This window comes from Diabrotica undecimpunctata, chromosome 7, assembly GCF_040954645.1.
Source record: "Diabrotica undecimpunctata isolate CICGRU chromosome 7, icDiaUnde3, whole genome shotgun sequence".
Taxonomy (NCBI): domain Eukaryota; kingdom Metazoa; phylum Arthropoda; class Insecta; order Coleoptera; family Chrysomelidae; genus Diabrotica; species Diabrotica undecimpunctata.
In genome coordinates, this window is record NC_092809.1 from 113,273,166 (window position 1) to 113,292,159 (window position 18,994).

Consider the following 18,994-nt stretch of genomic DNA (forward strand, 5'->3'; position numbering starts at 1 on the left):
TTACAAAAAAAAGATTATATTTTCTCTCCTACACAATACTGTCAGTTTGTTTATTCAACAGTTATCCAAATATTTAATATCCATTATGGTTCATCAAGATAATGATCTTCAACTTTAGCAGTCATTTTGAGAACCATTTTAAAAAAGTTATAATGAATTCTCAGAAACAGAGGTTTAAGATTTCTCAACACCAGATTTTTGAATACAGCAAGGACCACATGGATACAGTTAATGTGTCTGTTACAACTGGAATTCCTATTTTTGAATCGTAAGACAAATTTTGAAGGAACGATAAAGATAATCTTTCAGTTGAAACTAACTTGATGGTGTACGAGTCATCACTACGAGTAAAAAAGCCAAGTACAAAGACGTCATGCAGTTAGCTACCAACTACGTTCCAGCCAACGAAATGGAGTTTTACCAATTCCTTAAATGTGATGACGTTGGTAATGGTAACCATGATTCCCAGATTTCAGGCATGAATAACGACGACCAAGCAGACGAATAGACTAATTTTTCTGTTAATAACGGTTTTTTGTTAATTTTTAATAATAATAAACAGATTTTGCTGTAATTTTTTTTTATTTTTCAATAATAACTACAAGGACTAATATTTTTTTTTGTAATTTTGGTTCAAGAGAGGGGTAGCTCCACTTTTTTTTTACAAAAAGAAGCTTATATAAATAAAGGAAAAAGTTGGCAGATGTACCAATATGATTATCTTTTAACTAAACTAAAATATGGGGAATTTAAAATTGCATTTTAATGCAATTTTAAACAACAAAATATTGGTTCATCTAGGCAAAAATTTAGGATTTGATTTCACGTATAGTACCTCTACAATTCACTTGTACGTATTTCGTCCTAGCGGACTCATCAGAGCGACTGTATAGAAGCCCTGAACGTGATATCATATCTTTGCCGACGGTGCCCTATGCGTCTGTATGAAGTCATTTTATTATTACTTTCTTCTATGACGGAAAACATTTGATTTCAGGTTCAGGGCTTCTTTCCAGTCGCTCTGATGAGTCCTGCAGGGACGACATACGTATAAGCGAATTGTAGGGGTACTATATGAACTGTCTTTACCGTCTTTTTTATATCTTTATTTATTGATTTTTTGAATATAAAAAACCAGTTCATGACAGGTTCTTGCCTAGATAATCCGATATGTCGTGGAATGCAATTTTAGATTTCCTATGTCGTTCCATTCCCGCTGTCACCGAAGGCTAAGATGACGAACACGATATTAGATACAGTCTTAGAGAAACTGCAAATAATGGAGGACCACAATAAACGAGTCGAAAAGAAGTTGGATAATATACAGTCAGATTCAAGAAAAGTATCTACAGTTAATGAACAGCTGAAGATGGAAAACAAGATTATGAAGAAAAAATTACAATATAAATGGAAAGAATAGAAACGCGTAAAAAAACATTAGAAGGAAGAACCTTCTGCCATCTGGCTTTTCCCAAAAGTTTGTATTTAGTAGTCTTTTAATATGTAATATAATGTGCTAGATTTTAAATTAAACCTGAAGAACAGAAAAGCAGCAGGTAAAGACGGGATACCAAATGAGTGACTGAAATATTGTGGAGCAGCAATAACAGAACAATTAAGAACATTAATTATTAAAATTATAAAACACATTAAAATACCGGAAGAATTGAGAACGAACGGAGGAGATAAAAAACAGTCAGAAAATTACAGAGGTATAAACTGTGTATTTCTGTGTCTGATTGACCCAAAGAAAGCGTTTGACAGAGTAAGACTCAAAGATGTAATCCATCTGCTGTATAATAGAGAAGTTCCTCTAAATATTATAAAAACTATCGATAACATCTACAAAAACAACAAAATAAAAGTCAGAATAGATGGACAACTTACAGAACCTATAGAAATAGGCAGCGGTATAAGACAAGGGGATTCATTGAGCCCCATGCTCTTCAATTTGATCATGGATGAAATCATCAAAACCGTTAATAAAGGAAGAGGATACAGAATGCGAAACAAAGAAATCAAAATACTCTGTTATATAGACGACGCAATATTGATAGCCCAAGATGAATTTAATATTGACTATCTCATCCTAGAAAACTAAAACAATAGTAGTCAGCAAAGAACCAACCAGATGTAAAATAGAAATTATTGGCATCAGTATTGAACAAGTAATGGAAATAAAATACCTGAGAACTACACCGTCTAGCTATGGAGACCTGGACAGATAAGTGAGAGATCAAATACAAAAAGAAGGACTCGCAGGATGCCTTAACAGATGTTACGTTTTTTCTGTCTTACTGTATGGCTGTGAAAGTTGGACAATGGACTCTAACATAGAAAAAAGAATAGATGTATATATACAGACGAATGCTGAGAATTCCATGGGTACAAAGAGTTACTAATGTTGAGGTATTTCGTCGCATGTGTAAACAAAAAGAATTACTAAGAACAATCAAAGAGAGGAAAATGCAATACTTGGGTCATGTGTTGAGAGGCGAAAGATACGAATTACTTCAAGTTATACTGGAAGAAAAAGTACAGGGCAAAAGATCAGTAGGACGACGCCAGAACTCGTGGCTGAAAGACCTGAGGAGATGGTTCGACCGCTCTTTCGCAGAAATCTTTCACGCAGCAGTTTCCAAAACTATAATTGCCATTTGGATCGCCAACCTTCGAAAGAAGATGAGAAGAAGATGCCTTAATAATACTATATGGCGAAACAGACACATTGAAACTGAGATGAAGTCAAGAATTTATAAAGGCAGTGTAAGACTAATAATGACATACGCCTCAGAAACAAGACCCGATACAGCCACAACACAAAGGTTACTGGAAACGGCAGAGATGATAGTACTGAGAATAATTACAAGAAATACGCTGAGAAATCAAAAGAGAATTAAAGACATTAGAAGAAAATGTAACGTACAGTGTATAAATGAATGGACACAAAGTAGAAAAAAAAAAAGAATGGAATAAGAATGGAATAACCACATAAGCGGAATTAAGGAGACCCGTGTCGTCGAAATAGCAAGAGATAAATCACTAATCGGCAGAAGAAGTATTGGACGACCGCGCAAAAGATGGAGTGACAACCTTTCATAGAGGTATTAATCCGCCAATGAACAAGCAGAATGGCTTATAAAGAGGAAGAAGAAGAAGAAGAAGAAGAAGAAGAAGAAGAAGAAGAAGATTTTAAATTGAACTGCTTACTTTTATTTCGTATTTCATTTTTAAAACAGTAAAAATACCTACGTCATTGCTCAGGTTTACCTGATAATTCAACTTTGTCAACTAACCATCTAAAAGATTAATCTTAAAGGAATTACTATTGTAAATTTTTCATTCTGTTTATAATAGACTCAATAAAATAATGTTTTTCAGATCCCATATAGATGGTCTGGGCCTCAGATTTTGCAAATTTCGGCTTACAAGGTAAGTTTATTTGTATTAATAGTGCCACAGCAGTTTAAAAAATTTATTATTAATTACAAACCTAATTTTCCATTAATGATAGAGAGTATAAGACAGCAATAGTATTTAAAACAGTATCTCTGCAATTGATATTTTACAGAATAGATATTTTGTTAAAAGCATCCATCAACACTTGTGGATAATTGCAAGAGGACTGAATAGTTGTATTTAAAGTATTGTATTGTAGATGAGTAAATGTAGCTTGGCGACAATACAAAAGAAATAATATACAAAGACAATGATTCTTATTTAAAGGATATATGAATTGACAAAAAAATTAAAACACCAACAATTAAATATCAAAACAACGACCTTAACGTAAATTAATACATTTTTAGATAACTCAACATAATTTTTGTAATGTCAATATCCTTCCAAATATAACATGTTCTAATTATCAAAGAAGATAATATGAGTCTCAGAGACCGTTATGTCAAAATTGTGGAATGTATTTTTAAAATGACATTTACCAATAAGTTCTTTGTTAATATACTAATTAAACAATATATATGGTATTTTTTAAATATAATTCATTACCAATTTTTCAAAAAGCAAAAAAAGTAAAACGAAAAACACGTTTTCTCTGGTAGCCTGAACTCAACAAAACTTCAAAGAAAACTCCGTGCTTGAATTAAAATATTAACGTATATCCCTAAAAATTTTGAAAAATTTTAGATTGAAATGTATTATTGGTAGGAAGCATTGGTTAGTAACCAGTTAGAAATCAAAGTTAGTAAACATCTTAAACGATATAAATAATCATGATACTATGACTAACAAGAAAGGATCTTCCCGTAGCACAAAATCGGTCATGTTCGCGCATGTCGTCATTGGAGAGTAGAATTTGAATTCTTGTCAAAGTTAAATGGGATTTGTATGCATTCTGTGATGAAATTATTCAATTAGCAAAATAATAATATTAAATAAAGGCTTAATAATTACAATAATCGTACAAAAAAGGATATCTCCAAACTATTTATTAAAGATTATTTATTGATACATACAAAAAACTGACATTACGAACGTGCAACTCTCCAATTACGTCACGACCTATGCGCAATATCTTATCTTCTTAGTCATAGTATCATGTAAATAATGTCAGTTTGGACAAATACGGTTCGTTACGATGTCGTACAAACTTAATATTGAATTAATATTGAATAAATGAAAGTACACACCAGCCCAGTTAGAAAAAATTCTAATGTTGCCGTAGACGTATTCATTTTCCTAGTAAAATTCTCATTATTGATGATGAAAAGTCTTTTATACTTTATCCAATTCCGAAATAAAGAGCAACGACTGAATTTATATATGTAAATGTACAAGATACAAAATGTACAAAAAGTAAAATTTGCCGATAAAATTTTGGTATGGTGTGCCATCTCAGAAGGTGATGTTTCACAGCCGTTTGTTGGGGGCGTGTTCGTTATGAAGCTCTCAATGCTGACAATGGCGTTGTCAGGTATCTTACAACGCTTGTTCAATTTATAAATACTCATCAACCCAATGATGAAATCATATTTTGGTCCGACATAGCGTCATGCCATTACTCCAGGAAAACGACAGATCGTTTAACTGCTCAAAATATAAATTTTGTTCCCAAGTGCGACAACCATCCAAATGTGCCTTAGGCGAGGACTATGGAAGAGTTTTGGGCTGTTTTGAGTCTAATGGTGTATAATCATGGCTGAGAAGCCCAAAGTAAAGATCAACTAAGGCGAAGAATTTTGCAAAAATTTCGTGAGATCGACTTAGAAATAGTCCAAAAGCTTATTGCACATGCAAGACCAAATTATCATACCATCGAAGATCACGGACCTTTGTCTGTTCTGTAAAAATACATTATAAACCTTAAATTATATGTAGACTTAATTGCCTGTATTTAGTTAATAAAATAAACTTAATTTACAATAAGAAAATACATATTTATTTTTTCCGAAAACTTTAGGGACATGCGTTAATATAAAATAAACTAAACATTTCTAAAAGCCCAAGTAACAACATGGAACTATGGAAATTATAAAAGCTCTTTGGTGAAACAAAATTTTTTTTGTTGAAGTTAAATACCATTTTCCACACATTCGGTACAAATAGGTGTCTAGGGCTCCAGGCTAGTGATGGGAAGACCTGGTTCGTTTCGGTGACCCGGGTCTTCCAGGTCATTCATTAAAATGATCCGTTCATAAAGATCCGTCCATATGAACGCCTAATTAAATTTGTTGTGTAAAGGTCAAGTGTGTAGAGTTTAATATTGATATGTTTACGAATCTTTCTAAGAGTATTATGAATTAATGATAATACAGGACCCGTTCATAGAGATTCGTTCATTAGAACGAATTTAAATATATTGTTGCTTACGTGTAGAATTCGATATTGTTGCTATAAATTTTAGAATGAAATATAGTTTAAGGCTGACATTAAGATTTGTATCTCTCAAATCATCTTCAAAAATCATTAAAACAAAAAAAATACTTGAAAAATTTAAGTAAAATTACAAATTCCATATTATTATGTTCATGAATGAATGATAATGCAACATTTAAAATGGATTTTATTTCCCATAAATTTATAAATAGAACAGACTACGGGACTATTGACTCGACAATTCGAATGTATATAATTTTACAGTTTTGCAGCGTAAGGGTTTCGCCATTCTGGGAAACTGAAATCGCCGTTTGAACGATCCTTTGCGGTTCGCGGTTAATGCATTAATTTGACCGAGCAACGTATCGCGATCACACAGTTCGTAAACACTAGGCAGCGTCATTCATAGGGTAATTCGAACGATAGGGTCACAGAATGTGATGGTATCAATCACAGGTCTTTAAAAAGATCAGATCTTTGTGAACGGATCGTTCATGATCACTACTCCAGACATAAATTTTTAACATTTATAGTAGCTGGATTTGTTTTTACGTCTTTGGTTGGATGAACAGTAAAAACGTCTACCAAATGCAGAGCTTGCCCATTGTCGGAAATCTTATAAATCTCATTCATTCTCAATTTTATTGTTCTGGAAAGTCCTGGAGATATTCTATGGTTTTCACGTGGCGTTCAAGGAATTGATACCCAAGATTTTCAATAAACAACCTTTTGGTATCATTTTCTGCATATTATGTAAAACCAACTACAAATATGTGTTATGTGTAACACGAAAGCTAATACCTCGATCTGATAATGCTCTGTTGTTGTCTATACAATACTGAAGAGGGTGTTTTAAAGCCTTTAAGATACAAAACAGGATAATCATGTCGGTGCGAGTGTTCTTAAAATATAGCCGTTATTTATAATTATTATGGACTATCTTCCAGAATGGCTGTTAGCTATGGAGGGTTAAAATAGCAGCTAAGCATATTTTTGTTGTTTTTTAAATAATAAATAGGTAGATTTTTCAAGCCATTCAAGACCATATGAGAGAAGTAAAACCGACATAGAGATCATTGCAGAGATATGGAAAAATTATTGCTCAGGGATCGATGGCATACCAGCTGAAACTGTAAAAGCAATTGGCAAGATTGGCGTAGATGTAATACTGGATAGGTGCAACATGATAGGGTTCACAGGTAAATAGCCCGATGAGTGGCATGAATCAACCTTTATCCCTATCCATAAAAAAGGATCCCTAAGCATATGCAGCAATTAGAGATTTATTGCCCTTATTGTTAATGCAAGCAAAATCCTGCTACATATAATCAATGAACGGCAAAGAACTTTCTACTTCCATAAATAGCCGTAGAACAATGCGGATTCGTGCCAGGAAAAGAAACGAGGAAGCAGATAATGAACATCAGATAGATAATAGAAAAAGCGAAGAAACTCAACATACTAATGCTGCTCTGTTTTGTAGATATAATTGAAAATATGGAAATACCTTACAATCTAGTTAACCTAGTAAGAAATCTGTATGATGACATCTCAGCATAAATTAAAATACACGGAATATATTCAGATGCGTTCAAAACAAAGAAATGAGCTACACAGGGCTGCACACTATCACCATTATTATACAAAATATATTCTGAATATATAATGAGCAAAGTACTAGACGAATGGGATGGAGGAACCACAATGGGAGGCAGACAAATCAGTAACCTACGATATTTAGATGACACACTTATACTAGCAGCGAATGAAGCTCAAATGATTACCACCACCGAACGGCTAAGCCGGATAAGCAAAGAATTTGGACTTCAGATCAACACCGGAAAAACAAAACTAATGGTCTTAGATAAAGCCAATAATAATCTACCGCACATACACCAAATGGCAAATTTCGAAGTGGCACAGATTTGTATATGTAGGATGGCGATTGCTCCTTATATAAATACCTACTAATACCTAACAATGGCGATTGCTCCTTAGAAATCATGCGTAGACTAGCAATGATCCAAATCGCAACAGCTAAACTAATAAAAATATAAAAAGACTGAACAAAAACTACGCTCAGGTTGGTCAATACCCTTATTTTTCCCAATTGCAACATACGCAGCTAAAACATGGACTCTCAAAAAATCGATAGGATTGAAGCCATCGAAATTTGGAGAAGATTCTATAGATATATGCCCTTAGGCAGAAATTCTATAAAAAAATTCTACGCGTGTCCTGAACAGAACATAGAACCAACTTGTCAATTCAGGAAGCTGCTTATGGAAGAGCTTTATATAAAAGACAGGTTATTACAAAAATTAAACCGAGCAAACCTAAATTACTTCGGCCATATAGCTAGAAAACAGGGATCATGGAACGATTGGTAGTAGAAGAAAAAATAGAAAAAAAAAAGAGGTTAGTCTTTGTATGTGGGTATATTTTATTTTATAAAAACCCTTAAAAGGGCAACATTACAAGCACGAACGTTTTCGGAACAACTGTTCCATCATCAGGTTAAAATACAGGTTACCATGCCTGAGCCACCAAAATATTTGGGTAAAAACCCTTTAAAATGTAATGTGTTACCAAAGATTGTACATGTTGTTGATAATATTATATGATGTTTAATATTTTAATTAGATTTTACTTCAGGTAACATACACCCATGCTTAAGTGAGTTCCAGTGTCCGGAGAGTAAACCTCTTCAAACGGACTACGGCTGGCAACTGGGTGTATGTTACCTGAAGTAAAATCTAATTAAAATATTAAACATCATATAATATTATCAACAACATGTACAATCTTTGGTAACACATTACATTTTAAAGGGTTTTTACCCAAATATTTTGGTGGCTCAGGCATGGTAACCTGTATTTTAACCTGATGATGGAACAGTTGTTCCGAAAACGTTCGTGCTTGTAATGTTGCCCTTTTAAGGTTTTTTATAAAATAAAATATACCCACATACAAAGACTAACCTCTTTTGTTATACGTGGTATACAGCCAGCTACAGGAATTATTTTCCTTGTGGATTTTTTTAAAAAATAGAAAGCTAAACACCAAGAGAAAGATCTCTAATACGATGGGTAGACCAAATGAAGACTCTGGTAGGAAAATGCCTACACGAAGACATCCATCTGGCACAGGATCGCAGCCAATGGAGACAGCAAGCTAACAATATTTAGAGTGTCACCACACCCTGACAAAGGCTTAAGGAAGAAAATTCTATAGATAGATGTCCTTGAGCAGAATTACTGATTGGACTCTATTAAGAACTATCAACATTAGATATCAATATGCCGTTTTGATAATTACTTTCGACAATAAAGCGAACAACTAGACATGATCACATGTGCTAATTATTCATATTTTTTACCACAATTGTGCTTATATATGTTCAGTAGTTTAAACTGTATCTACATATATTATATGACATATTGCATATAATATTATAGCATATTATAGGCATATTTCTTTCTGAAAAACTGCTTTATAGATTTTGCGTAGTATTATTCTGTCTGAGATATAGAGGATTCATCAAATTTATTTACGATTTGTGCATCTTTACCAATTTCTCGTTACCAAATTTAAAATATAGTCCTATATTTTTGTAGTACATACAACCACAACAAATCCGTCTAATACCGATTGCGGAATTTATGTGATAATACCAAAACTTGACCATGTTTTATTTTAACATTATTTCTATTAACGTTTTTTCGAAAATTTATATTTGCCTGAGCAACAAAGCAAATGAAGACGATTTAAAAAATGACAATAAGCAAATATAAAACCTAAAAAATATCAATAACCAAATTTGATGGAAATACACATTGTCCACAAGACGAAGTCGGAAAAATCAACTAAAGGATAGTTCAAATGAGAACACAATCTTTTAGAAAATGAAAATATTGTAAAAGATAAACTATGATATATTTGTATAAAGATACTTGTTAACGTATTTAAATGTAATAAAATAGCAAATAGGAAAATTACAGATACCTTCAAAACCTAGACTATAAAAAACTACATAATATATAATTTATGTTCACACTTTACTTTAAAGCTACACACTAAATTATAATAAATTGAATTCCTACTTCATCAACTGCTCTTGTACATTTTTTTATTAACAAGGTAACCTAACCTCATATTTCGCAAAATAATTGCGACTAACTCACTAACATTCTTGGAATTACCCTCTTAACCTTGCTCACGTATTTAAATATACGCGATACTTAACCATGAAAAGTTAAGAGAATTGAAGCATAGAATTTAATTGCTTCTCGTAACTTGAACTTTGTTCTTTGTCAATATTGTTTGACTCGTGGATTTACCTCGACATATACGCTCAAAAATTAATGTTTAATAGTTCGTGGATAAAATTTGTTTCATGAATTAAATACTAATAACTGGTGCTTTGTAAATTTTTCCAAAAAAATTTGTGGTAGTCGACGACAGATATCTCTTAAAAAACGCACTTTTGTCTATTGGATATTTCAAATTTTGAAGTTGAAAGTAAACACTTCTTAAATTAACTTACTTCAATTTATTTATACAGTCATGTGATAATAAATTTAATTGTCCAATGAAAATATATAACACATACATAAGAGAGAAAAATGTATAACACTTCATATACCTACATAACAAAATTTATATTTACAAAAAGTTTTCAATAGACCAAAACCTAAAATTTAACCATCAGATACCAAATTGTATAAGTTTACGAGATTATGCGAGAGTATACGAGGTTTCTCAAAAAAATGTCATTTTTACTCAAGAGTAAAGTATTTTTATTTCTAATAATAATGAATATTATTATGAGGAAAAGATGTTTAAAATTAAAAATAACTTATATATCCAACCTCATATATCCAAGATTGCTTATTTACGAGGACAGATTGATATTAAAGTAGCCTTTGATAGATGGTGCCACTTGATACCGAATTGGTTTCGTTGTTGACATTTGCCATTCATGACATGACGTCTGTCAAAATTTTAAGTTTTAAAAACAATTAGTTTCGTTTTTACAGCCGTCAAAAGCAAGCAAATTTTGTGTTTTCGGAGAAATGGAAAAAGTCGAGTATCGTTCGGTGATTAAGTTCCTCCACAAAAAGGGTAAAACGAATGTACAAATCAAAGCCGACCTGGACGAAGTTTATGGTGAGGTTGCACCTTCGTTAGCAACGGTAAAATTTTGGATGCAAATGCAGAAACGTGTGACCACTTCGGAGACGCTTTTGGGGATGATACGGCGCGATCCGAAGGATTTTTTTCGCCGATTTATCACCATTGATGAAACCTGGGTGCATTATTACACACCGGTCAACCAAATAACAGTCGAAACAGTGGCGCAAACGCGGCGAAGGGCCGTCGAAGAAGGAAAAGGGTGCACATTCGGCCGGAAAAGTGATGGCGACTGTTCTGGGATGCAAAGAGCATCATCTACATCGACTACTTGGAAAAATGGAAAAACAATCAATGGTGAGTACTATGCAGTATTATTGGATCGATTTGATGCCAAATTGCGTCGAAAACGCCCCCGTTTGGAACGCAAAAAAGTGATCTTTCACCAAGACAATGCACCGGCTCACCGATTGGCCGTCGCCACAGCAAAATTACACGAATTGGGCTATGAATTGGTTGAATACTGATCGTTTCTCCCAGATCTTGCCGCCAGCGATTCTTTCCTGTTGCCAAACCTAAAAAAAATAGCTCAGAGGACGCCGTTTCTAAACAAATAATGAAATCGTCGCTGAAACTTCGGCCTATTTTGAAGAGCTCGAACAAAAGTACTATTCGGATGGGAAAACAAATTGGAACATCGTCTTACTAAGTGTATCGAGCTAAAAGGGGACTATGTTGAGAAATAAATCGATTTAATTCCAAAAAACTTGTTTTTTCTATCAAAGGCTAGTTTTATATCAATCTGCCCTCGTACATACACATACACAAGACAAAATCAAATAAGTTTAAATCTGGAGTCCAAGGAATTTCAGAAAAACGATGAAAAACTCTTTCGTTGAAAACATTTTCAAATATATTGACGTACACTTAAAGTCCTTTTACCTTATGACGACCGATATGGAATTAAGATTTGATCAGTGGGTCTTAAACAGTGGGGCGTTAATATTTAATTCCAATCGCTTGAAAAGTAAAAATATTTAATTTCCTGTATTTTATGTTCAGTAATAATATTGGATTTTACTGTATCAAAGGCAAATAAAATGAATATAATATGTATATACAGGGCGTGTTAAAAGAAGCGGGACAGAATATTTCGAATACTCGAAATTATTTCTCGACATCAAATGTTCATCAAGGTCTCTCTAAGTCTCTATTTTGCGTAGAGTGAAAATTGTACGAATGGTTTTGCATGCAGTAAAATTGGAAAATGCCAAGTTGCTGCTATGTCCAAATTTGAATAAAATACATCCAAGACTTTACTTTCTGCAGACACTGTATTAAATATAACCTTGAAACAAATTGGCACTAAATCTTTTCCGAGTTTTCAGCAAAACAAAAAGTTTAAACACGTTTAGTCCAGTAAGTAATACCAAAGCTATTGAAACTTTCGACTTTCAGAACTAAACGCCGCTCTTCTGGAGATGACACTCTACGTTTTGACTGTATTTTATTTTCTTCCAAAATACTCATTTTACTTTAAAGTACCGCTTCACTACACTACTATAAAAAATAGGTACTTATGTACAACTATTACACCCTTAAAAGGACGAAGGTTGTACAACAGACGAAACAATCGAACACAAATTATTTAACATCCAATGCTAAACAAGCATAAACACTGCATTGATTGTGATTGCAAAAACCGTTCGCATGTTTTAAATAAGATTTTTGCTAATTATGTATTTTGTTAAATTATTAAATATCACCAATACAACCCACGACCATCAATTAATTTTTAACGATAAACAGAAGTGTAATATGATGACAAGATTGAATTTGATCTACTTTGTCGATAACAGTATCATTAACAGAAAGATATTTTTAAATAGCATGAATGATTTTTCAATGATTGTATGGATTTAAGAAATACATTACTAAACAAATTTTTAAAGTGTCTATAAAGGAGGTTACAATTATTATTACAGATGGTACTCCTTATTTTTTAAATAAAATGTTCTTGTAAAGGTATAACTTTGATTATTGGGTAAACCTACACTATACGATACGTCAGAAAAAATGGGAAAAAAAGTTTAACGTGTAATGAATTCACTGTTTAAATAAATATTCCGTACTCGTACTATTGCAAGAAAATATTAAAACCAATAAACGATAACTTTTTGAGCAGTTGAAACAACAGAGCAGTAAAATGTTATTCATAAAGGTAGTGTAAAAAGTAAAGGGGACGCGGAAAGGGACGAGGACGAGGTGAAATTTGCAAAAAAGCCCAAGAGAAAGTTCGGAAACGTATTGCCGTCGAAGATTCTGACACCGAAGAAAGTGATCTTTCCAATATTGAAGAGGATACAGATTCTGACACCGAAGAAAGTGATCTTTCCAATATTGAAGAGGATACAGATTCTGACACCGAAGAAAGTAATCTTTCCAATATTGAAGAGGATAAAGATTCCGAACTAAGTTTACAGGGTTCAATTCCTGATAACGACGACGCCGTGTGCATGTTTTGCGAGTAGTCTTATTCAAGTAATAGCAGAGGGGAATCTTGGGTATAGTGTCATAGCTGTCTTTTGTGGGCACACAATGAATGTGCCGGTGCAGAAACTGAACATTATATCTGCGATTTCTGCAGATAGATTTGTGTATTTTTTAAAATGGTCCCCTGGCGGCCATATTAGAGTGACGTTTTTGTTTTTCACAGTATCCTAGATACTGACTAGAATAATTTTTTTTATGTTAGATCTTAATTTTTTTTATATTTGTTAATAATACTGTATTAGTATTAGACTAATAGTTATGTTGGACGGTGGACGCCTACGCAGAAATGCATGGCACCTTAAGAAGAAGACTAGTTATGTGGACGAAAATTAAAATTTAAAAATGTTGATTGTTTATAATATTTTTTCGAAAAACAAATTAAGAGGCCATATTTCCACCTTCTTCTCTACTATTAAATGATATTTATTTAAATTTTATTATTTATTTACTATTTCGTCTAAATTTGACAGGACTGTCAGAAGTAATAAACAGATTATGCTTTGTTAATACGTTAACAGGTGACGTTAGGAGCAAACATAATTATTTAAAGAATTATTTGACTATGATATAATTTGTTTAAAATATAAATAATAAATAAATATTAAAATTACTTTATTCAAAGCTTTGCGCTAGTCTACTGTACCGTCTTCTGTACCATTTTTGTTACTAAATTTATTATGTAATCAAAGTACTGAAGTCTTAAATTTATTAAATACCTTTCTTACAGTTCCATTTTGAATATTTTTATCTAAATGTCTGAAATTCAAAATGTCTTCAGCTTCTCGAAATGTTCTATAGGTATCACCCACTATTTTCAAAATCTCAATTTTCTCTTCCAAATTTAATGTTTCTGGCATTTTTACCTTTTCATAAACATTTAAAACTTTGATTTTCGACGCTATCGCAGAAAAAATGTCGAACAAAATAGTTTTCTTCAAAAAGTTATTTTTAAACAAAAAGAGAAATCAAACGATTTCTACCTGGCGAATCCGAATTCAAATTTTTACCACTGTGCCTTCTAAAACTTGCAAAGCAAACAGCTTGATAAATTACTCGACACGGGAATCTAAAAATTGCATTCCACCTGCCGTTCATCATGGTCAAAATTCGTAGTGAATTCAGTTTCTGGTATTCCAAACGGAGTAAAGTAATAAAACATAATGACGGTGTTAGATTTTTGTTTCGATACAGGGCAGCAACAAGCTGCTTATACGTATTTCGACCTCTTTAGGTCTCCTCAGAGCGGTATAGCCACTGCTCTGAATTAAAACAAAAATCTTTCCCATCCTAGACAATATTTAATAACTATATACATGGAATCAGTGGAAGACAGTTTCGTAAGATTGATTCCATATAAAAAAAGGCCCTTGACGAAAAAGAAAACGAATTAAAAACTAGATTTTTTAGACGTAATCGAAATATCCCAAAATTTCTCGTAGGGTTTGGAACGTCAGAAAATGTATATAAACAGGAAAATTATGTTTTAGTGAGTAGTAGTAATTAAGTGTTTGATTACTTCTGTCATTCAGTGAGAGTTCATTTGGTTAGAGTTATTAAAAAGTATTGTAATATTGTTTACTTTTTTTAAATAAAAGTTATTAGAAAGAAGTCTAATAATACCTTTGCTTTTATATTTTTAATTTTTTTTAGTTGGTACCATTTTATTCTCTCAGTTTTACTCAGTTCCAGAAATCACACTAGTTTAGTTCCTCAAATATTTATTTTGCCTTCTTTATTAACCAATTCTGTAAGTAAAACAGTTCTTTCTATACACTGTATTCAATTTCTTTATTACAATTTTATTTTACGTTGGTTTTTATTTTTATTTCAGTCGTTACTTACATTTAAGCTCTTACACTTAAGTTAAAACTATTACTTAAAACTATCATTTTTGTATCACATATCCAATAATTGATGTCAGACATGGCACTTGATTTTAACCCATTTAATCCTACGACATTTTTTTCTCGATAAAACTACATTTTTTTTTAATGTCGTTCGAATTTGTTTTAAATGAATACAAAAATGGAATTTTTAGCAAAAATAGGTGTACTTATCCGAGTACAATGGATTGATCGGGAGTCAAAAATATAAAACATTGTGTAAAAATAAAAATGTTTTACTGAAAATGATAATGAAAATATAAAGCATTGTGTAAAACTGATAATGTTTTGTTACAATATAGGTATATACTTGGGTATATGCTGTATGATAATCTAACGAGTATAAAATTGTACAAAACAATTACGTTTCGAACACAGAGTAACTTCACACTTTATACAAGTCCAAAGTACTCTTTGATGGCATAAGCCGCTTTCATCCATTTTTAGACTAATTGGTACAGATCCCGCTAGAATAAGTAGATTTCCCAAAAGTTCTTAATATGACGTACTACATCTCGTTGAAAAGCCAAAATATCTATTTCCTTATTTTCAGCTAATATTTGTAACCTCCATGAGTTAACAAGAGCGGAGTTGAGCATATGGGTAAAAATGAGCCACCATCATTTCTTATCTTACATACTGACTCGGTAGTTATTAACCGATTGGTCAAAGATAAACACCGCCTATTCAAGCATTGTATGCTGAGAACAGTTTTGGTTGGAATACATCAATTTTTCCTTTGGTAGCAGCACACCAACGTTTCACTTTTGGAAGTGGTTCAATACTATCGTAACTTGTTGCCATTGTAACCACATTGTTGACCTTCCATTTTACAAAAAGTAGTACATTTGTTTTGTCAAAGCAATATTTAAAATATCCAGGATTCTTCTTTTTCATTACAGTGGAAGGTGGCAAAGAACATTTTTTTATACGATTTTTTCTTGCTGTACCTGTTGTTCTAAAGTCCTCCTCTTTCAAAGTTTCCATCAAATTGTAACTAGCAAAATAATTGTCAAAAAATATTTTTGAAAATCCATTCATACTGTACTCAAATAATATATCTTATATATATATATATATATATGTTATTGTGATATTTAGAGTCTTGGTGCGCCAAGCAATAATTAGCTAATTAAATTTTTTGATTAATTAAAATTATTTAAATGATATGATTCTGACTCTATCACAATTTTTAATTCTTGTATCTCAGGGTTAAATTCGTGCTTCAATATCTATGCTATTACATGTGAAAGGTAAGGTCCAGAGAATACCGGAATAATAAAAAACACATATGATCTAACACTATATATTGAAATAAAAATAATGAAATAATTTACACTCAAAAGTTTTCAATAAACAAATCTCATATAAGGATTCTCAAAATTTTGTTCTCCGTACGTGAACAATCAAAAAATTAATGGTACAAACAATATTAATTGAAATCTCAAAATCCCAAACTATTCTAACTCTCCTAATCCAAATATTTATATCCTTTCTAAATTACGTGTAAAAATTGTGTTATCAATAAAAGAAAAACTGCAGAAAACAAAATTATCTCTCTCTGATGATGAGTGGTCCAAATCCTTGTTCCTTGTAGATTATATTATCTCCTCTCAACCGCTCCCTATGTAATCAGCAATCTTACATCAGATTGTTGCAAGTATATCGTCCTTAATGATCTCCTTCAAAAGCACAAATCATTCAAATTATGATAGCCTTTCTCCTCTCGATAAACTGAATCTCTCGTTGGCCCGAGTGAAAAATTGACTCTTGGAATATCTTCTCTTTACGATAAACTGAATCTCTCGTTGGCCTGAACAGTGACTCTTGGAATATAAGTAGAGAAATATGACTTACAATATTTTGTTGTTTCAGCTTCTGTCAGATACACTAACTCCACAAAAACTCACTAACATTCAACACTACTGCTTGCTACATTTCGGGAACCGACAGAGAACAAACACTGTTCTTTCTTGAAGACTTGGAAACCAACTGCCCGCTATCTTTTCTCTCTCCTCAATCTCGCTAAACTTTCTCCCACACACTTATCCCACCTTTTTCAATCTCCGCCAATCACAACTCGTCACAATTCCCCCATTTCTTCATTTCGATAACAAACAAATTTTTACCTATAATTATAAATTTCCTAAAACTTATTTACAAATAATATTTTTCTATAAATCTTAAAACTAACAAAAACCTCTTTCTAAAATATCTTCTATTGTCTTTAATCACTGCACTAATGCATTTGTAAAAACCCGTTTCAATTTGTCTTTTGTTTCACTTAAACTTATGCGGGTCACTCAAGTTTAACAAAGAAATGATTGATGTAAAGCTTACATTTTGTTTGGTACAGGTAATTCAAGGATTTAATAACTTTCCTTCACCGAAATGTTTGTTGGATATTATCCTACTTATCTGAATTATTTTAATGTTTTTGAACTTTGAAATATTTTAAACAAACCAATATTTTCTTGATTTTACATATCATAACAAATCCCCGCCATTTGATCTGCCGAAAACTCTTTGTTAAATTTTAAAATGACAAAAGTTTTCCAGGATCAAATCATTTCACTATGTTATTAAAATCTACTTATGATACTGATAAATGTCGTGAATGTTAAAATACCCCGTATATTGCCTGTCTTTATACGGGATTGGATATATTTTCGTTTTAAATTTTTCCAAGTATTTTCCCTTAAAAGAAAGTTCATAATTTTTAACCACTTGATTTACTTTATTAACAAAATCTCCATGGTTTCCTAAATTCTTCTCTATTTCCTTCTCCATGTTTTTTCCACAATTTATTTTTCTTTCATCCACCTTTTGTTCACATGTGTTCACTGTCCATAATACTTCTTCACAAAATTCTGGATTCTCGTCCATCAGTGCCATTTTTTCTTCTGTTTTCTTTTTATCCTCTAATTCCCTTTGGTATTCCGAGCACCATGTTTCTATTCCTTTCACTTCTCTGATGATACCTTTTTTTTCTTCCTGCTTCCATTCTGTTTTATCGTCGGTTGCCAACAATTCTTCTGTACCTTCTATTTCCTGTTTTTCTCTGGTCTCCATCTTATTTTCCTGCTTTCTTTTCGAACTCTTCTTCTTTTTCTTCCTTCTCCTTTTCTTTTCTGTTAGATCTTGTTCTTGTACTTTCGGTTTATCCTCTACAGTCATATCGATTTCTTCGCGTTTTTCCTGTGCATTGATCCTTCCAGAATTTGTTTTCCTATCTGTTTGCTTTTCTTCTCCTGTGTTGTCTGGTTCTGCTCTGATTTCCAGTTTATTTTCCGAAAAATTGATGGTGATATCTTTTTTCCTCAATTCATCAATTCCCGCTATCATATCATGATTTAAATCTTCAATCACCACACATTTCATAATATGGAATTTGTTTCCCACTCTTATCTGTACTCCCAAGCCTTCGTTTACTGTCGTCAAATTTTTATTGTTTGCACCCACTAAATCAACCCTAGGAATCTTATACACAAATCTGTCCAAATTTAATTCTTTTACTAGTTTTTTATTGATTAGCGATATCTCCGATCCAGAATCAATCACAATTTTAATCGCTTTATGTTTTATAAATG

The 18,994-nt window shown here is 32.3% G+C and overlaps 1 protein-coding gene across 1 annotated transcript in view; it reads left to right on the top strand.

Annotated features, from left to right (window-relative positions):
• Positions 1 to 18,994, top strand: part of LOC140445727 (uncharacterized) — a 513,557-nt gene that overhangs the window by 126,457 nt on the left and 368,106 nt on the right. Inside the window, exon 2 of the mRNA XM_072538013.1 lies at positions 3,382 to 3,432. Coding sequence (XP_072394114.1) covers positions 3,382 to 3,432 — 51 coding nt within the window. The remainder of the gene's footprint in view (positions 1 to 3,381; positions 3,433 to 18,994) is intronic.